General features: G+C 39.5%; 1 protein-coding gene across 1 annotated transcript; it reads right to left on the bottom strand.

Moving 5' to 3' along the window:
- Positions 1-273: 273 nt before the first annotated feature.
- dtx3la (deltex E3 ubiquitin ligase 3L a) lies at positions 274-9,872 on the bottom strand. Its single transcript, XM_028434659.1, has 5 exons — positions 9,741-9,872; positions 6,707-6,789; positions 6,476-6,624; positions 3,363-3,571; positions 274-1,246 (listed from the first exon to the last, which is right to left on the bottom strand). Exons 2-5 carry the CDS (start codon positions 6,786-6,788, stop codon positions 1,177-1,179), a joined length of 510 nt encoding a protein of 169 aa, XP_028290460.1. The 5' UTR covers position 6,789; positions 9,741-9,872; the 3' UTR covers positions 274-1,176.
- Between the last annotated feature and the right edge of the window lie 10,269 nt (positions 9,873-20,141).

Genomic DNA, 20,141 nt, shown 5'->3' with positions numbered 1-20,141 from the left:
CCAAAGCTAATTCAACAACATCAAACCCACATTAGGGCTGAATAAGTTTGTCTAAGGAAGACGATATTAGGAGATATTTTCACACTGTTGTAAAGTCAATACCAGGACACACTCTGCACAGTGCATACAGGTAGATGTGCTACATATGTGTGCTATGCTACAGCTATGTGCGCTATGTTGCAGGGCAGGATGTGGACAGCATGAGCTCATCCAGTCACCAGCGTTCCCACAAGCTGAAGGCTTCTCCGATCAAGTCACTCAAGAATTTCTCAATTTTGTTGAAATCATTTTATTGGAAGTGTAAGTCATTGCAAATGAAGGATGAACAAATAGCGGAAAGCACAGTACATTGTTATTTCCCCCTCACCAAAAGTCTAGCCACGTTTAATGTCCTGTTGCCTAACTTTTCCACAGCTAAAGCAGCTCTCTCCTAAACAGTGGACTGAAAAAGAAAAAGTCAATATTTATGGATTTTGACGCAAAAGTCCATTGTGCGAAGTATGCATGCTACAGTATATACTTATCAAAGCTATCTTAGCTATCTTCTCCTCCCCACAGGTCATCCATTCACAACACACATAAAATACATTTAAAATTTGATAATACAATATATTATTAATATTATTATTATTATATTACTACTTCTTATTACTAAGCTAAGTAATGTGGAATTCATTTTAGTTTTTTAAATATTTTTGGACAAAAAACAACTAATTTAAATAGGCTACCACGATGATTAAGAAAACAAATGGGTAAATAAAAAAAAATTAAATAAAAAAAAAACTGTTTCTTTTGTTTTCAACAAACCAAAATTAAGTACATTTGACATGGCATTCTTTTATCTTTATTAAGCACAGCATGAGAAATTAATGCTGAACAAAAACAATGACACTTGTTTCAAATATTTTAAAAGAACAATACTTTTCATACAACTGTTTCATATTCATGTGACATTATAAACTCCTGTATATGCATATTATACATTATTGTACTCAAAAAACAAAAACGTTTGATCTTTTTTTACGGTTTTCAATGATATATGTAGGGCTTTGGGGCCTTTTTTAGGCATTGTTGGGTAAACTGAACTTCTGACACAGAAATGAGACGTGTCCATGGTCCTTTGACATCTTAAACGCAGTATTAAATGACCTTCATCTGCGCTTTCAGCTGGAGTAGTTAATGAATCCCCTTATTCTTCAGCAGCTTTGTGACAGTCCTCATGTATGCAGGGTCCGGGTACCCGTCACTTCAAATGAAAACAAAAAGATATGTTTCAATACAGTACATTAAAACCTAAGAATGAGACGTCATCACATGCACCTTCACATTTCACAGTTAGTATCTAATACTTATAGTTAGGTTGTACATTTTTACTTTTACTTCTTACATTTATACACAAATGTATGTCATTTGTACTTACACATTGGTTTTAAAAAATTGACAGCATCTTTGTACAAACTTTTTCTCGCAAAAAAAAAAACAAAAAAAAAAACTAAACACTCCCCTCCCCCCATAAAACAAAAACACAAGAAACAAAAACGAAACAGAGAAAAGCCAACTTGTGTAAAAACTGCATTGTCAAGTTTGATTTATTTATTCTAAGGATGAGGTTAGGCATCGTTTTAACGGATTTTATGCTTTTCTGAGTAAGTCATTTTTTGGGAGCATGATCTCGACCTGTGGTTACAGCACATAGAGGCACATTTATTGTGGCATGCCACATCACGGTGAATGAGTGTTATTATGTGGATGCTGTCCTGGATGCAGCCACCACCGACCCTGTAATGGAACTATTGAGAGACCCACCAGAAAGCAGTGCCTTTAGTGCTTCGTTTATATCAGCTGTCAGATACTGAATGAGCCGAGTACCTCCTGTCACTGAACGACTTGGGGGTCGATAAACTCAGAGCTAATAGAGAACATTTTAACCCTGCTCGTCTCATCTGTGTAGGTGACATGTAGGTGGTATCTTACTTCATATATTACAACTATTGATGCTGTGAGGACATGGGTGAAAAGGTGTGTGTGATGCAGAGTTCAGTGTGTTGTTGGAAATCAAAAAAAAAAAAACAATTAGCTCCACACTTTTTTGGTTGACTTCCATGATCCTGGAATTGTGAAGTATTTCAACTCTGTGTTGTACGAAATGTAACATTTCATTTTGACATTTTCGATGCATCAATGTTCAAATTATAATTTTTTTCCTTCTTCTTTATCATTAGTTATTTGGCAGTTAATCTTTTTTGGGATGTTAGGGATATCAGGAGAAAATCAGGTTTATTGAGGATAAAAATGTATTTAATCATTCATATATTCTTTGTTACACAAATTTTACCTAAGTAAAGGGTGTCAAGGAAACCAAGGAAGTTCTGTGTGTGTGTGTGTGTGTGTGTGTGTGTGTGTGTGTGTGTGTGTGTGTGTGTGTGTGTGTGTGTGTGTGTGTGTGTGTGTGTGTGTGTGTGTGTGTGTGTGTGTGTGTGTGTGTGTGTGTGTGTGTGTGTGTGTGTGCGTGCGTGTGTGTGTTCATCGATGCCGACAGCGCGATGAGTCTTAGTTATTGTCAAAGTCAGGATCCACCCCCACAAGGGTCCCAGCCAGACTGCTATACCGATATGCAGTGCGCACAGCCCTGCCCAAGCAGAGGCCACCCCGCAGGTATGCAAGGGTGCGGCCTGCCCCGGAAGACACCTGCCAAGACTGGCCCAGCCAGCAGGCTAGGCCTGCCGGACCCCAAGGGCATCCCCCCGGGACCGGGAACCCCCCGAGGGCAATCCTTCAGCTGAAGCCCCACAGGGAGAGCACCCCCACCCCAGCCCACAAACCAGCCACCATCCAGTAGGACCGTACAGCATCAGACAGCGCTAGCACAGCCGCCCAGGCCCCACCGCCCATGGACAGCGCAGGCCACGGGGCTACTGGTGACCAACCAACCGACGGCCACCACTGCAAGAAGAAATCACACCAAAGGCACAAACCTGGTGTGGTATAGCAGCCCCCAACCAAAGGCGCCCAGACCCACCCATCAGCCCACAGATAGCAGGACAGACCCACCAGGCGATCGACAGCGACCCAAACCACCAAAACAACGAGCGCCACCCCCCAGCAAACATCATCATCCCAAAGTGCCATGCACACACACACACACACATACACACACACACACACACACTAGCATCATAAAGAAGGCACTGACAGATTGACTGATTGTTTTAAAAAGTCTGGATTTTGGTTTTTTTTTTTGTGCTGTTTGTGTATTTAAACCAAAATAATCACTGTGGGTTTGTGGACACCAATATGGACCACAGTTTCTAATTGCAGTATTGACTTATTGACACACAGAAACAGATTGAATGTTGACTTACCTTGTGTTCCCTCCTTCTGCTTGCGTTTTCAGCGGGATAGAAGTTGCAATCACATCTTCGCAGTTTTCGTTGGTTGCTATGGTAAAGAGAAGCTGCTGCTCAAAAGCCTTTTCCAGGAGATTCAGAACCTTATTTCCTTCATTATTATCAGGCAAGTATGCACAAAGCTGCAGCCCTGGATATGGCTTACCAGGGTGAGGGTGTTTGTCCTGCAAGAATAAAAGATACGTTTTAGGGGCAAAACGTATATGAAGAGGTTGAATGATTTGATGCTGAAAAAATGTATCCTTTCCCCTTCATCTGGCTTACCATAGTCGATGTTAACACTGGGCCTGTTAAATCATTGTGAACTAGTTGCAAGTATTATCAGCTTTTTTGTCTGGCTCCCTACTTTGTGTCTGATTAAATTTGCCCTGTGTACAGACCTCACAGTGTCGTAGAGTTGTAATTGGGCCTCATAAATTAGACTCGACACCGCATAGAATATGGCCTGAACCTGAATGAAGCCAATTCTTTCAAGCCTAAACCCGTTACAGTCCGACATTATTCAAATTGCGCATGCACATCCTCAGCATCCATTTGTGCATCTTTCTCCCTCTAATCTAAATGTATCACCTGACTGTTTATTAACGACACAGCGCCTGAGCTTGTGTAAAATGGGTTTGGGCAACGATCTTTAGCTCTACAGTGTATGTTTAACTGCCTGATTTGCATCTCAACATCTCTCACTGCTTTTTGTAGCGTTATGATAAATGGTAAATGGAGTTGATTTACTGTATATAGCGCTTTATCCCTACACTGAAGTAGTCCCAAAGCGCTTTACACAATCAGCTCATTCACACATTCACACTCACACACCAATGGGACAGAGCTGCCATGCAAGGCGCGAGTCTACCACTGGGAGCAACTTAGGGTTCAGTGTCTTGCCCAAGGACACTTAGACACATAGACAGGTATAAACTGGGATCGAACCCCCCAACCTCTCGATCAGAAGACGACCCCCTCTAACACCTGAACCACAGTCGTTATACTGTGTTTGCAAATCATGACATAATTTCCATTTATCAGTGTTACTCTAAACTGTGGGCAAGTAATAAATAATTCTACTGTCATGTATGTCAAGCATAAGTTCATATGTATCATTAATGTAGTTGTCTCCCTTCTGGAAGGTGATGGCAGCTCCTGCATTTGTTGCTCTTGCCAATGAGAAGATATGTGCGTACAATGGCATGTGTAGAGCATCTCATCTAGATCACCTCTTTATTGTGCCATTCCATTCTACTTGGTCCAATCTGTCAGGGTTTTCTTTGCGTATAGCCCTTGTGGTCCTCTTTTACTTCTGTAAGTCTTTGGTTTGTGTAGTTTCAGTTCTTGTTTCATGTTTTAACTCTTGTATTTTTGTGTTCCCAGGTATTCATGCTCATGTCTCCATCTCCCAGCGATGTCAGTGTGTTTGGATTGTGACTGACAGTGATTAGCTGCCTCGTGTTTTGCACTCAAGTATGGCCCATTCCTAGTCAAGCCTCCCTCACTATTTGGCTAAATGTTTAGACAGAATGGTTCCTGGTTTCATTGTCTACGTTAACCTCCTCTTGTGCCGTGATGTTTTTATCCCATGCTCCCAGTTTTCCTTGTGCCTTGTGGCGTGACACCATCCGCACACTCCACGGAGAGGGTCTGGGGTTGGAACACATCAAAGCTGATTAACTTCTTGACGTCATTACTATGATGGCTTTCGTATTTACGTTGTTCAATCTCTTTCTTTATACAGGGATGGCAACAGCAATATCTATTTTCAGCTGAAATGTGTTTGGGGTCCCGGGGTGAGGTGTGTGTGTTTGGGCGGGTGATGTTAGGATAATGAATAAAAGAAACTAAAGCAGGATTCTAACCCCTAACCCTTCTGTTATTGGACGACCCACTCTATCAAACTGCTCAGTTTTTGGCCCCTGAACGAAAATAATACATACCTGTCTATTGACAATAGGTGTGAGTGAAAGCAAAATCAAACTGTTCTTAGATGCAATCTTTTCCGACAAAGTTCCCGAGTGAGATAATTCCTTGACTTTGGAAAGCGTCATTGATTGCGTTGCAAATGCAGACCCCAGTGAATAGCTGGTCTGGAGAATAGCAAGTTTTTTTGCATTTTTTTTAATTAAGACGCATGATCCAACAATGAAACACATTCACAGGAACCATAATTAATCAGGTCATTGCATTACACACAACAACTTTCTAAACCATGTCCGTTTTCCTCAGAAATTGTTGAAGTGCTTTGGTCATTTCGTTGTATTTTGTCCTGTTTTTTACTTTACCAGTCCCATCAAAATTCGTTTTTAACACCTTTCTTGATTTCAAGCAGAGAAGACTCCTGTGACCATATTCACAAAGAATCTTTAAGGCTAAAAGTAGCTCTTAGTGACATCATTCTAAGAATCTTGCATCTTGGGCCTTAAGAGAGCTCTTAAGGTGAAAAACTGTTAAGAGGAGTGAGGAGAACTTTTAAGAAGGCCACTTGCTGACAGCCCTGGCCTATTGCATCCCCCTTCCTGTCTTCTCTTCATGCCTGTCTAGTTGGTTTCCAACTATCATTATAAGTAAACTCAGTGGTGTGAAAAAGTGTTTGCCCCCTTCCTGATTTCTTACTTTTTTTGCATGTCTTCCACACTTAAATGTTTCAGTTCATCAAACAAATGTAAACATTAGTCAAAGATAACACAAGTAAACACAAAATGCAAATTTTAAATGAAGGGTTTTATTAATGAGGAAGAAAAAAAATCAAAGCTACACGGCCCTGTGTGAAAAAGTGTTTGCCCCCTAAACCTAATAACTGCTTGGGCCACCCTTAGCAGCAACTACTGCAATCAAGCGTTTTTCACACCACTGTAGCTCTATTATGGAATATCAAACATTGTGCTTTCCCATATTAGATTTGTTGTAACTCATTGACTTTCACTGAGTACAGTGGTCAGAAATTAAAAACAGATGATGATGAATTTGACAACCATGTTTAATGGGTTAAAAAAAATTTTTAGAAGGCAATAGATGTTTAAAAAGTTGGTACCTCCTAGCCCTATCTTTACAGCAATACACAGTAGAAGAGGAGGCCTTACCTTCTGTAATCCATCAGGAAATGTGTAGTTTATCTGCACTGTGTTGCACTTATGATAGCCTGGCAGGCTTTTATTCAGGATCTCCCAAGTCATCTGGCCCTCAGGTTGGCAGCCATTTAGTCTTGTGGATTCTCTTGTCACCTGATGTGCTGTATGAAGCAGGAAGAAAATGAGTGAAACTGTCCAGAAGTAAAGAACATTTTGAATGGGCTGCTAAGGTTTAGTGCAGACCTTGTTGTTCCAGAGATAGAGGACCCTGTCCATTCAGGTAGCGATTACAGTAGAGCGTGTCACTGCTTTGGTTGGAGCCCATACTGAGAAACAGCAGATAGTCATAGATCAGTACAGAAAAGAAAAACAGGTCGGTGTCAAACGCACTCAATAAATGACTTTTTACTGTTAAACAGTTGCCTGAACATTAGCAACAGTCACTTTTGTTTTTAAAAATATGCTACACGTTTGAATATTGCGTACCCTTGCACATACACTATTTTATACAGTGATATTTTCTACGAATTGTACCAAATTAGTTGAAAGAAATGTACACACACTGCGATTAAGAAAAACTTCAGAAGCTGAGTGGATAAATCAATCCTTTCCAATTGTGGCTGGGTGAACGCTTGCTTAAAGTGTATGAACAAACAGAAGTCTCTCATCTGCTGTTGTTATTGTATCTGCCCTATTTTTTTGTCAATGACAATCAAATCATAGAAAATGAAAAGGAAATTGCAAATGCCCTAAATGTTTTCTTCACTAACATTGGACCTACGTAGATTAGCTAACAAAATTCTAGAACCCAAAGTCACGCAAAGATAAAATTGTAACAGTTCGAAACAAAAATCAAGAACAAAAGGTCAACTGATTGTTTTAACATTGATATGACGATAGTAAAAGAAATGATTCATTATGTGGCAAAACCATTTACATACATTTGCAATCAGTCCTTTCTCACGGGCACCTTCCCAAGAGAAATGAAAACTGCAAAAGTTGTTCCAGTTCATAAAAATGGAAATAATAATATATTTGACAATTATATTTGACCTATCTCGCCTCTGCCGCAATTATCCAAGATTTTGCAAAAGTTATTTGTAATTAAGCTTGATAATTTTGTTAACAAATACAATGTTTTAAATAAACATCAATACGGTTTTTCGATCAAACCGATCAACTACAACTGCAATCATGGCTCTTGAGGAAGACATGGCTACAGCAATAGACAATAGTGAATATGTAGTTGGTGTTTTTATTGATCTGAGCAAAGCCTTTGACACCATAGACCATACAAGGCTTTTAAAAAAGAATGAAGGGTTTGGTGTCAGGGGACCAGCACATGCCTGGCTGTAAAGCTAGCTTAGCAACAGATACCAATGTGTACATATACACAGGTTGACTCTGAAAAAAAGCTAATCACACGGGGTTCCACAAGGCTCCGTATTGGGTCCCAAACTGTTTATCATGTATATTAACGATGTTTGTGATGTCTTAGAAAACGTGAAATGTTTATTATATGCAGATGATACCAGCCTGTACTGCTCAGGAAACGACCTGAAACAGCTCCTTGCTACAGTAGAAGACAAACTCACAGTCTTAAAAAAATGGTTTGATCTAAACAAACTTTCAATGAAATAGAAAAATCAGTGATCACACAACTTTAAAAATAAATGATACATAAATTGAACGAGTTTCTGTAAACACATTTTTAGAAGTTACCATTGATGGAAAACTTGAATGTAAATCACATATAAGTATATTAATAACAAAATTAGCAAAAAACATTGCTGTATTTGGCAAAATGAAAACTGTACTTGACAAAAAATATATATATTCTATTACTATATAACTCCCTCGTTCTTCCTTACCTAAATTATGGCTTGGAAATACGGGGAAACAACTACAAATCCAATACTCATCTTATTGTCCTACTTCAAAAAAAGGCAAAAAGAATTATCACTAAAGCAGATTTCTGTGCAACAACAAACCCTAACCCTAACCCTAACCCTATCTATTGAAAATCCATGATCTTGTTGACCTTAACACATCAGTAATGGTGTACAAGGCTCATAACAATCTTCTCCCTCCTCACATCCAGGAGCTTTTTGAACACAGGAAAAGTCAGTCTAACCTCAGAGGAACCAGCATTTTCAAAAAAGTAAAATCTAGAACAAATTAAAAAAAGTCGATGTATTTCTGTTAGAGGTGTTAATCTGTGGAACGACTTGAAAGATCAAATAAAACAGTTCGGAACAGTCACAGCATTCAAAAAGATGTATAAATCTATTATAATTAAAAAATATATATAAGCTCAGGATGAATAAATTAAGTAACTAATGAAAAGACTTTAATAAATCCATAACTGATGAAATGAATTAAATGATGACATGATTTAGTTTAAAAATAAAATACCATTAAACTAAATGTATATATACATATATATTGAGATATTGAAATGTATGTTAAAATACCAGGTCTAAATACATGTGTATTTCTCTTCTGTTAGACATTTGAAATTGTTTATTATAAATCTTTGTGTTTTGGTCTCGTAGAAGTCTGTAAACAGGGTTAGGCATAATAAGTATTAACTTCAGCCTAAACGCTTTCGGTTGCGCTGTACACAAAATAATGGAAATGTTTTGTTTAATGTTTAATGGAATGAAATGACAGAATAAACTACTACTACTACTAAAAGATGAGATTTATTTTTGTTACATTTTATTTGATTAATTTTACTTTTTACCAAGGCAAGTAACAAGTATTGATTTCATTAATTTTGTATCACATTCATTGTTTGAAGTTAAAAATATATTTAGAAGGGTACTTGTATGCTACACTTTCCTGTTAAGATAGACTTTTTTTTGGTTCTTTTTTCAGACATTAAATTTATTTATTATTCATTTATTATTTTATTATTTATTATTTCGTTATTATTATTTATTTATTTATTTATTTATTTATTTATTTATTTATTTATTTATTTATTAGTATATGTTGCTCTTTACCTTTTTTAGTTTTACAGTTTTTTAGTTTTACCACCAACAGCTATCTAACAGCTAGCTGAGTTATACAACTTTAAGGAGCAGTGAATAGGTGAAGTTGTTCGGATGGTCCAGATAAAAACAAGAATGTTGGATGCTATGCTCAACTGAGCCATTAAAAAGTGTTCAAGAAGACAAACAGAAGTTGTCCCCTTGCTCTTTACTAACCCACAACCTCAAACGGGGTAACCTCAAGAGTTACAACTCCTACATTATCATTGTCTCAATCATACCTGCTTGTCTTGTCATCCACGCATAAATGAAAATTGCTTTTTTCTGGGCTTCCCCTCCGAAACAGTCATGGATCTGAGAAAGTTATTTGCTCATGATGTTGAGTAGCAGCGTTGAGACCAACTTGGTTTGAAAGGAACAGAGTAAAAGTGGGTGTGTGTAGTTATGGGTTGTGGTTATAGGAAAATATCTGTTTAACTGGTTGAGCAGCTTTTGCAGGTATTTTGATGGGGTTGTGTGTGCGTGTGTGTGTGCGTGTGTGTGTGTGTGTGTGTGTGTGTGTGTGTGTGCGTGTGTGTGTGTGTGTGTGTTAGGAGGACAGAAGGAAGAAAAGACAGGCCTTAAACTCTCAGCAGCCTAGAAGGTTCAATTTTAGGGGTGTAATGATTTGTTTTAGCAACGTTTCAATTCCAATTCCAATTTGCTGTTGCGGATTTGATTCATGGACGATATTAGTTATTTTAGAGCGATTCGATCCAAAACGATTCAGTGACTTGCAATTGATTCAGTAACTTTTTAGCCAAAATAATAATTCAACCAGTGTAACTGAAAAAAATACCTGAATACTGTGCAGCACAGGTGAGGTTTCATAAATTCTGGATGTTTCTTGTCGGAAATCATCTAAACATTTATTATGGACATAAACAAACAAGTTAACAACATTTCATGTCAAATGTATTCACATTTTATTTGAATAAAGTCCAACCAACACTTCAGTTTAAATGAACAGAATTCATCTTCTTTGCTTTTGTTTTAAAAAAAAAATAGAAAGTGTCTCATTGTACGGTTGCCGTACGGACAACCCCCCGTGCTATTGGTACGGTTACTAAAGAACACATACCTAGCATCTTAGGGTTAGGGTTAGGATTAGGTTTAGGGTTACGGTTAAGCTATAACCCAATAAAAAATACAATTTTTAGGGTTAGGTAAAGGTTTACGGTTAGGTTTAGTCTCAGTCACATGACCTAACCTGGCCAATGAGGGGCGCTGCTTACAGATATAATGTATATTGATATGGCAACCATACTGATTGCCACTGTCATAAAAATACACATTAGGTTTAACTGAGTTTTCAGCTTGTTTTTCAACATAAAAATAACACAATATTAATATTTTTAAAAAAAAGAAAAAACAACCAAGATCTGTTCGAGTTTAATGAGCAGTGGTTAAACTTGCAACCTTTCGTTTTAACTTGATGGTGAGCCTAAGGCTTCTGCAGAGCCAAGGAGCTAATGCTACATGTGCTGCTCTTGCTGCAATAAATGCTGCCAGAAGCGTCTGGTGGTCAATGGTGGACACAGAGAGCGTCTCCTTTAGAATATCTCTGTCTGTGCTAAAGCCACAGTGTTTCCACTCACTGGACCCCATAGGTGTAGCGATCAATTTCTCGCTCGTCGGCTTCTTCGTTTTGTTGTTTTCTGCTGGAGCACGCCGAGTGACAACACAGACAACCGTCACCTCTTTATCATTAAAATAGCTTTTTAGCTTTTATCCAATTCCTACTGTTGATTGCAATTTCAATGACCTGACTTCTGCAAACCACATATTTAAATTTTAGACTTTGCAGGATGCTTGGCAGCTCTGGGGATTTGCCACATGGCAAAACAAGTGAAGGAGCAACTTAATAAACTAAAACAGGACTAGAGTAAAAAGCAAAGCCGATTGCTGCTCCTCCAATGATTCAGTCATTTATTAGTAATGTTGAAATTCAATGCCTTAATAGCAGACGCCCCTAAAACATGAAACATCTTTGTTTTAGTATTTTGAATTTTACCCAACAGCTATTTTCAGGCAGATAACCCCCAAAAGTAGCTAACATCTGTATACATCATGTACATTACAATACATTAAGAATAAAGTATTTTTTTACTAGACATTACTTATGTTAGTTCAGAAAACCAGCATCATTTAGCATTAGCATTTCAAACACTTTAAACTGACCAAAAGAGCGCTAAATCCACGAAGGAGCATTTCTGTCTTTTGCCTTTTTTAGGGTACATGCAGCAATATTGAGGTTACGTGAGCTGGGATCAGACCATTGTGAGACAGCTCTACCATACTTGATGATGTATTGTTGCAACAGTAATTGCAAAAGTCTCAAATTAAAACTTTTTTAGGACCTTAAAAAAACCTTAACCTCATCCTCACTTCAAGCTGCGACACATATTAGCTGCAACCCATCTTTAACTTACTAGCTATAGTTGTAGTTTGCAAGCAGATCTGTGGAACACAAACTCTCTCGAGCGGAATGTATGCAGAGCTGACTCCGTGGGGGTGCCCCTGAGTCGGTGCACACCTGGGATTGGTCCCCGCCTCTTTCAAGACTCCCCCTACATGCAAAAAAGACTGTCTCACCTTTCATTTGGGATTTTTCTTAGTTGTGTTTTGTCACTGTTTCCACTATATTGCTCCATTTGTTGAAATATTAAATAAATAGTTTGGCTTTCACAACATTCCAACTAGTCATGTTTCTCTCAATAGAGCTATTAAATTACATTTAATGCATTTCAACTGCAGAAGTCTATAAAAAAAACATTTAAGAACAAAATCCAAAAAATGGCAAAACAAAGAGAAATATATTGATTTACAAATGAATGTTTATGAACGATGTCTCCAGTAGAGGTACCAGAAGCGGTCATCTAGCAGGATGTGGCCCTCAATGTGCACAGCACCTTAGTATGCAGACCAGTGAAATGCATGCACTCTGTAATTGATTATTTCATTGAAAGTGTTGCCGTGGAAATGAAATTAGAAGGAAGGCGAAACACTGTTGTAACCTGTGTTTATACAAAGCTTTAAGGACAGCTTAAGGGACCACTTGAACCTTCTGAAACGGCAAGCTACTTCAAAGGTAGTAAATAGTCTGGAGAGCAACCAGTTTGAAAAGCACTTCTTAAAAAGTAGATTTGAATGCTTCCTATAGGCTACGTTTCCTCTCTAAACCCCCATCCATGGAGCTTTTATTATCCAGGGTCTTCCTCAATTAAACCCACCGGTATTTGGTCTCTCTCTCTCTCAGACGTGTGTGAAGATTTCATCAAAACAAAGCGTTCAAGATTCTTGGGAAATTCATTAGCGTAATTTCCAGACTATAAGCCTCTACTTTTTTTCTCACACTGTGAACCCAGCGGCTTAAACGATGACGCGGCTAAATTGTGGATTTTTCCCGGTTTTATAAGCTTCGTGCCGCCACAAAATTGAGCTCTGTCACATTAGATCAGGTGGAACAATGAAATTGTGAACATTAAATTGTTGCTGCTCGCACAGAATTATTCTGATCACTCATTTTGTCATGATGCACATACCTCGTCATAGCAACGACGCGGAGAGATGCTGTCAGAGAGAGAGAGAGAGAGAGAGAGAGAGAGAGAGAGAGAGAGAGCCGCAACAGTGTGGATGCAGTCAAAGTCAGCCAGTTTGTTAAGCAACATAACAGCATGAAGTTACCAAATCACCACGTTGGATTTGTTCAGAAGCGATTGAGTCCACATCGCTGTGATCGTTCCGCTGTAGTTCACGGTAAGAAGAGCGGACAAAGCGGTGTATCAGTCTGGTTCCAGTAACAAGTGACCATAAAAAGCTGTAAATGGACTGATATGTAGACGTGGGGCAGTGAAGAGGAGACTTCATGTAGTAAAGGAAATGTATCAGTTGAAACACAGACATTTCCCTGCAACCTAACTTGAGTACAGCAGCCCGCCTACCTGCCCGTTTTGATTGGCCGAGTTGTCCGTAGGGCACCCTCATCAGCCAATAGAGTGCGGCCTATGTTAGGCTACGGCATTTATGTGTATTTTTCTTAGAAAATTGCTAAATTATTGTAATACGGCCAATAAAACAGTGCGCTTTCTAGTCCGGAAATTACGGTAATTCATTAAATATCCCCGGACAGCTAGGGCAGGACGTGAAAAGAGGACATGTCCAGGTAAGTACGGAAATATGTTAACATACTGTAACTAAACGTATTTAATAAACAGAAAGTGGCTAGAAAGGGGTAAATAGGATGATGCAGTCAATGTTTCTAGATCAGGTAAGTGAAAACTAAATCATTTCTGAGGTAGATGAATAAAAAAATAAGACATCAATTGATAGTAAATGTAAAAATGAGTATTGATTGCATAATTAAACCGCTATGTGTATATATATATATATATATATATATATATACGCATAGCGGGATAGCAGGATTACTATTGCAACAACACATCATCAGTAGGGTAAAACTAACCTTTTTTTTTTTTTTTTTTTTTTTTTTTTAATAGTCTACTGAATGAGAGTCAATACGTTTTTCATTCAAATCGGTCTACAGCTCAAACAATGTTTAAAATACAAAGCCATTTGAAAGCATCACAGGGGCCTGCAAACCAGCTCTTGATAAAAAAAAGCTTTATTTTTGCAACTAAAAAAAATCCAGCTCTGCTGACCTCAGAGACCATAGAGCAGAAAAAGACAATCCTGCATAATCTCAAAGGGCTAAGGGGGTTCAGAAAACAGGCTGGGGTAAAGGAGTCAGGTTGCAGATGGAATCTCAGATGGGACAATTACCATGTGTCCCATATCCTGCCTGACTTCCTCCACTAATCCAGACAGGAAAAGGAAATACAGAAAGGAGCCCAATTATCTTCTCAACCTCTCTTCTGCTCTGACCAGCACTCGAATAATCGTCTCACCACCACATCTCTTCCTATTTAACACACACGTGAAAAGGGAGTCATTAGAACCTTCAGTCAAAACCTACAGTGACATGAGCTGAACAGAAACCTCAACCTTCAGGCATAGACTTAATGACGCTAATCACGTGCTTTCAATTTTAAAAAAAATGATGGATCTTCTGGTTTCTTACCAGTGAGGACAGTGTTGATCCTGGAGCAATCCTGACTTCACTTCTAGTTTCAACACTGAAAGAAAACATTGACCAAGATACCTTAGAATGGACGAAGGCAGTAAAGATCTTGGACTGAATGTTATATAGTCATGGTAACTTGTAAGAAACGCTCCCCTTATTTTGGGGGGTGCAGTGAAAATAAATGACAGTTTATGGAATCTGCAGCTTTTATTGATTCAGATTGTAAACATAGTATTTTCATCTGTTGTGACTTATGGCATGACATATTTTTCTTGAAGCATTTGCTGCACGACCACCACAAGTTGTTCAAGTTGTTATTTCCAGAAAAACAACTCAATCCTAAGCAGAATTCATTATCCCACATGTATCTTCATACATAGGGGAGTGGTGGCCTAGTAGAGGAGTGGTGGCCTAGTGGTTAAGAATGCTGGGCTTGTAATCGTAGGGTTGCCAGTTCAAGCCTCACCTGGGTCGTCACTGTGGGATGTTGAGCAAGTCCCTTAACCCCGAACTGCTCCCCAGGCGCCGCAAAATGGCTGCCCACTGCTCCTCAGGGATGGGTTAAATGCAGAGGATGAATGCCATTAATGTAGTTGGCCAATTAAAGGCGAAAGCCCCAATTTAATCTTTTAATCTTAATCTTTAATGTATGACGCATGTGATTCGAAGCGAAACACAATTTTAGAACCTAACAACATCAGAGACAGCTTGCCTCACATTGGGAAAAATTTATCTTAAACAGATTTAAATTTGACCCTTTAAAATATGTTGTAATTATTAGTCTGGAAGGAGGTGATGCTCTATGCTCTCTTTTTGTTGTTAATAGGTCTCAACTACAGCTTGGGTGTAAAGCTATGGAACAGAATAAAATATTGGTTAATATTTATCATATTGTGTGTTTCAAGAATTGCATGGACATTCTCATTTCCAACAGGATAGCCAACAAAATCATAAAGGACAGCCATCTTAGTTTTAGACTTAAAGCTGATATCTGGAGTTTCTGAGAAATCTATGTTTATGTATGATTCTTTTGAAATGAGAAATACATAACTAGTCTTTTACTATGATCTACTGCTGGTGGTCATTCATATACATTAATGTATTTAAGTCCCTCCTTTGTCCTATAGACCCCTATACAAATGGAAATGATCGGCGAGTGCGCCCAGCCAATAGGCTTCGACTTCCTGTTTTTGAGTCTGTCAATCAAAGTGAATGTGGAACTGTGCACGGAAACAAGGCCACGCGTCACAACAGCAAACAGGTAAATATTATTTTGGCTGTTACCTGATCCATAGACCTATATCAATGCGACCTGATGCGACCTTGTTATGTTCACCGATGCACATGCAGAAAAGTAGAGGCGTGGCTTCTGGTAGTTTGGCAGAGGCAGGGGGAGGAAGTGAGGCTGTTTAGCGCGGGACATCGAGACGTTTCACATACAAAGTGGCACTGTGCAGAAGTGTGCAGCCCTCTCAGCGCTGCCTCTGGCTCTGCACACATACTGACTATGTTCAAGTGACTCATCACGGGCGATTTAAACAACTAAGGTTCAGTGTGAACGCACCTTTGCTCTTATTGATGATAGTAACTTCAGGTCTGGAGAATCAACCTCCGCCCTGTGCTTCTTGACCAGCTGAACAGGAACAGTTAACACATAGATCATTTTGTCTTTTCAGACCACCAAGCCCCTTTGTTGGGGCTGCAGCCATGATCCATCAATGAGTTAATAAACTCAATTGCGTGTGTGACTTGTGACCGCAAGTGGTGGGCGTGACCAAACAAAGATAGGATGCAGCAGCATTGCTGATATTTTTTTATCTTTTGACTGACAGATTACACTCACAACAGGAGGAAATATCTAGCATTTTGAACGCCACCCACTAACATTTTCGTCAAGTCTCGTCGTGCCAAGTTTGGGTCGTCACGAAAAAAAGTTGCGTCAACGATATCATTTTGTCATCGTCAATGTTGACAAAAACAACACTAGAAGAAGCTTGCATCATTACAACATCCTTTCTTGTCCAGGTTGTTTTGGTTTTGACCCAAATTGCTCTTTTGGGTAATTTTTGGCCGAAAATTTTCAGTGGCTAAATTTTAGGTGTATCAATAACGGGTCCTTTCAGGTACAATCAGATTTCCAGCATAAACATGAAAAAAAAAACAAGTTTAGTTAAGTGATTGGTCAATGAAATGTATGTGAATAGTGCATTTCATACACAGGTAATTCAATGTGCTTTATATGATTAATGGTGAGGGGGGAGTCAATACAGAGCTGTTTGTCGTGTAAGGAAGCCAAAGGTAACCAGTTTACACTAACACGTGAAGCCTATTTCAGACCCCCCACAACAAAAATGACCTTCCTGGTCTTCAGAGACAGTTTCTAAACTGCTCATAAATCTGGTGTGAGAGTTTTAGGTGATGGTCTATACAGGGAATTTTTCCAATGATGGATGATATGCTTCTAACAATAGTCCCAACACTGTGTGAACCATGAAGGAAAGATGTGTGAAAACTGGGTTGAAATGAGCACAGTAAGAAGTCAGCATGAGGAATATCCATGTCTGATTAAAGTTCTCACCTAAGAACTACTTAATTGTCATTTTACATCTGGTGTAATTCTTAAATGCATACAATATTGAAATAGGGCTGGGTAGGATCCACACATCATTAGATAAGTTTAAGCATAAAGCATCTCTAATTTCTCTTATTTTAATGTGGTAGACTCTTGAACAGAATTACTCTTTATGAGTATCAGTTATCCAAGGTACTTTACTAACTGGATTCAGGACATTTCTTCAGTTCTGAAATGGATTAGTTATTAGTCTTGGTCTAGGATTTATACTATGGAGTTTATTAGACTTGATTAACCTATTGGGTGACTCATTATCATAATAATAGTATCAGATTTAGACTCGGCCCTAGGGGCCCTTCACACGATGTTTGTCCATCACACTTTTTTAACCTGTTATTTACAGCGAACTGTTACCTACTTGTTAACCACCAGTCCTTCAAAAAAACAATGTCAACGTCACTATGATGTTGAATCAGAATCTATGGCCAGCCAACATTAAAAAAATAAAATAAATTGGCCTACCAACGTGAGGTGACCTGTGATGACGGACCGGAGCAGGTGCTGTTCAATTAACGGAGACGCAGCACAGTGTTTCAACATGATGAAGTGGAGGGAGGAGGGTTTCATCCAATCACAGCCCTCAGTGAGCATTCATTTACAGCCTCCACTACTCCGTGTGAAGCAGCTCTCTGTAGCAGTGATGTATTTGACTCTGTGCTTCTATATAGAGCAGATTCTGTGCTAATCAGAGGTTTTCATCAAGCTATGTGTGTGTGTACAAACACATCACGTGTGTATTCCCGTCTGTCTCTGTGTGTGCGCAGACGTGCGTGCACGTCTTATTGTTATGTGCGTGAGGTGGTGAGAGAGTAGGGCTGTTGGCCCCTGAGTGGCGTCTGTAATGGCACGTTCACACTAAATGTGTCCAAAGTGTCAACAGCGTCAGGTTTACGTAGACAGTATATGGTGGACGCCCTTCTAGGAGCGTCGAGAGGTCTCGCTGCACATCCCTCGCCTCCTGTGCGGCGTGTTTTGAAGCTTTAAGTGCGGCGGACGCTACGCGTTGTTAGATTTCAAGCTTCTGATGTGTGTCCGGCACCTCCAACGTCGCTGACGCTAGAGTTGGGATTGTTGAACTTTTGGGGCATATCACAGCGCGTCGACCAATCAGCAGCTTTCCCCAACCATGACAAATTCAGATTAATGAAAAAAAAAACACACAAACTGGAGACATATAGACAGGTGTTTTTTTGCTGGAATAGAGTGCCTGTAGTTTGTGTCCTGGACTGGTAGGAGATGCGAGCGCCGATAAGGGTCAGCAGGTTGTCAAACTGGGCACGGCTGAGATGTAAGTAGCGCCGAAAGCGACTCTTGTACGAGCGCAGCTCTGGTGAATCCAGAAATGGCACCGAGGTGCAAATAAAGCCAAGCCACTCTCTGAATAATGCAGAGCCGATGAACGGGAGTCAGAGGCGGCGTGTTCAGCAAGGAACTCCAAACTTTATTCTCCATTCAACCACACTTCTCTATAGCCCTCTGACATCACAGTGCACACACTGAGTCACACCAAAATACTATCCGACAGGAAACACCGCCTTTTCAACACAATGTTCCCCACCACTTCACAGTCACTGGGTGAATTATGAACGTTGATCGTCACAATGTCATCTATTGTATGAACACCACCGGCAACAGAGAAACCCCTCCCCAACAACGCGCTCTCTTCCCAACTTGTTTGGACGCGCATTCCAGAGCGTCTTCGATGCTGGTGAAAACGTACTCATTCAATGAGCACAAGCGTCCATCTACGGGCATGAGGCACGATTTTGACGCCCGAAACGTTTTTGGTTTGAACGCAGCATGAGGCTGTGTATGAGCTTCACAGCACGATTGTGTGTGCATGTGATAGTAGTGACACATTTCAGATGTGAAGTCACTGTGCAGAGTTGACCGGCTGCCTGACTGGGCGTGTCTTACTGCTACAGGATTAACGCCCACAATCAAAGCATTTTTTTAATTTTCCCTCCTAGTGGCAGGTCAGCAGATAGCAGGGGTTTAGTTACTCTTTAAAGTGGCATGACGGTAGCCAGTTCAGAAACCCTAGATTAGAAAGTTCTGAACTCTAACCGGGGCAGTCTGAAAACAGCCACAACTGTCAAGCTGTACCAACGTTTGTCATAATGACCCAAGATTCTATGATTGTGTTTGGAAGTCATTTTGATTAAGGGGTTTACATTCTTTTTCAAAATATATGCATCCTATTCCTGACCACCTAACCTGTGTTAGTTGAAAGCAGAGATGTGAAACTGTACATACTGTGTACTGGAGCTTGGTTAAGTCAGAAATACAAACATTTAGCTAACATACAAACAAGCTAACTTCACCCTCCTGTCTGAGTTAGCCTGGTGTAGGCGCCATTGTAGATGCAATGAAAAGTGACAGCATTCTTAGAGTGTTTGGGGTGGACGTAGTCTGCCTGGCTCACTGCTGATCAAATCACCAAAACCACACTATTAACTCCAAGCACATTGTGCCAAGTCTGTTAAAAGGATGCTTGTCGACTTTAATATAGCTGATGTCTCCGTTTGCTGTCAGTGTCGAGAAAAAATACAACCCGCAACAGAAAAAAAACTACACTTTCTTTCTTCTTTGTTTTCCACCATAATAAATGATCATTTTTGTGACCAACCCTATAGTAACGTGACCAGATGTATATGATATTTATATAATATAGTGTCACAGGAAGAATATGGCTCTCAACATTGTTGTTAGCATTTCCTAAGATTAGTAAAAGAAATAAAGTTGTAGTAGATTAATAACAATGGGGAGCAAGGGGCAGAATCACCTGGGACTGGGATAAGTAGGTTTGATGAGGGTATGTTTGGTTTTGGGTGTGTGTGTGTGTGTGTGTGTGTACTAAAGTGTGCGTATGTTTGTTGGACAAGCTGGTCTTACCAGCGGCATTTCTAAGTGATATGTGATTTC

This window comes from Gouania willdenowi, chromosome 20 (assembly GCF_900634775.1).
Source record: "Gouania willdenowi chromosome 20, fGouWil2.1, whole genome shotgun sequence".
NCBI classification, from domain to species: Eukaryota; Metazoa; Chordata; class Actinopteri; order Blenniiformes; family Gobiesocidae; genus Gouania; species Gouania willdenowi.
Note: the sequence above shows the minus strand (reverse complement) of the source record. Positions and strands in the feature narration are given on the sequence as shown.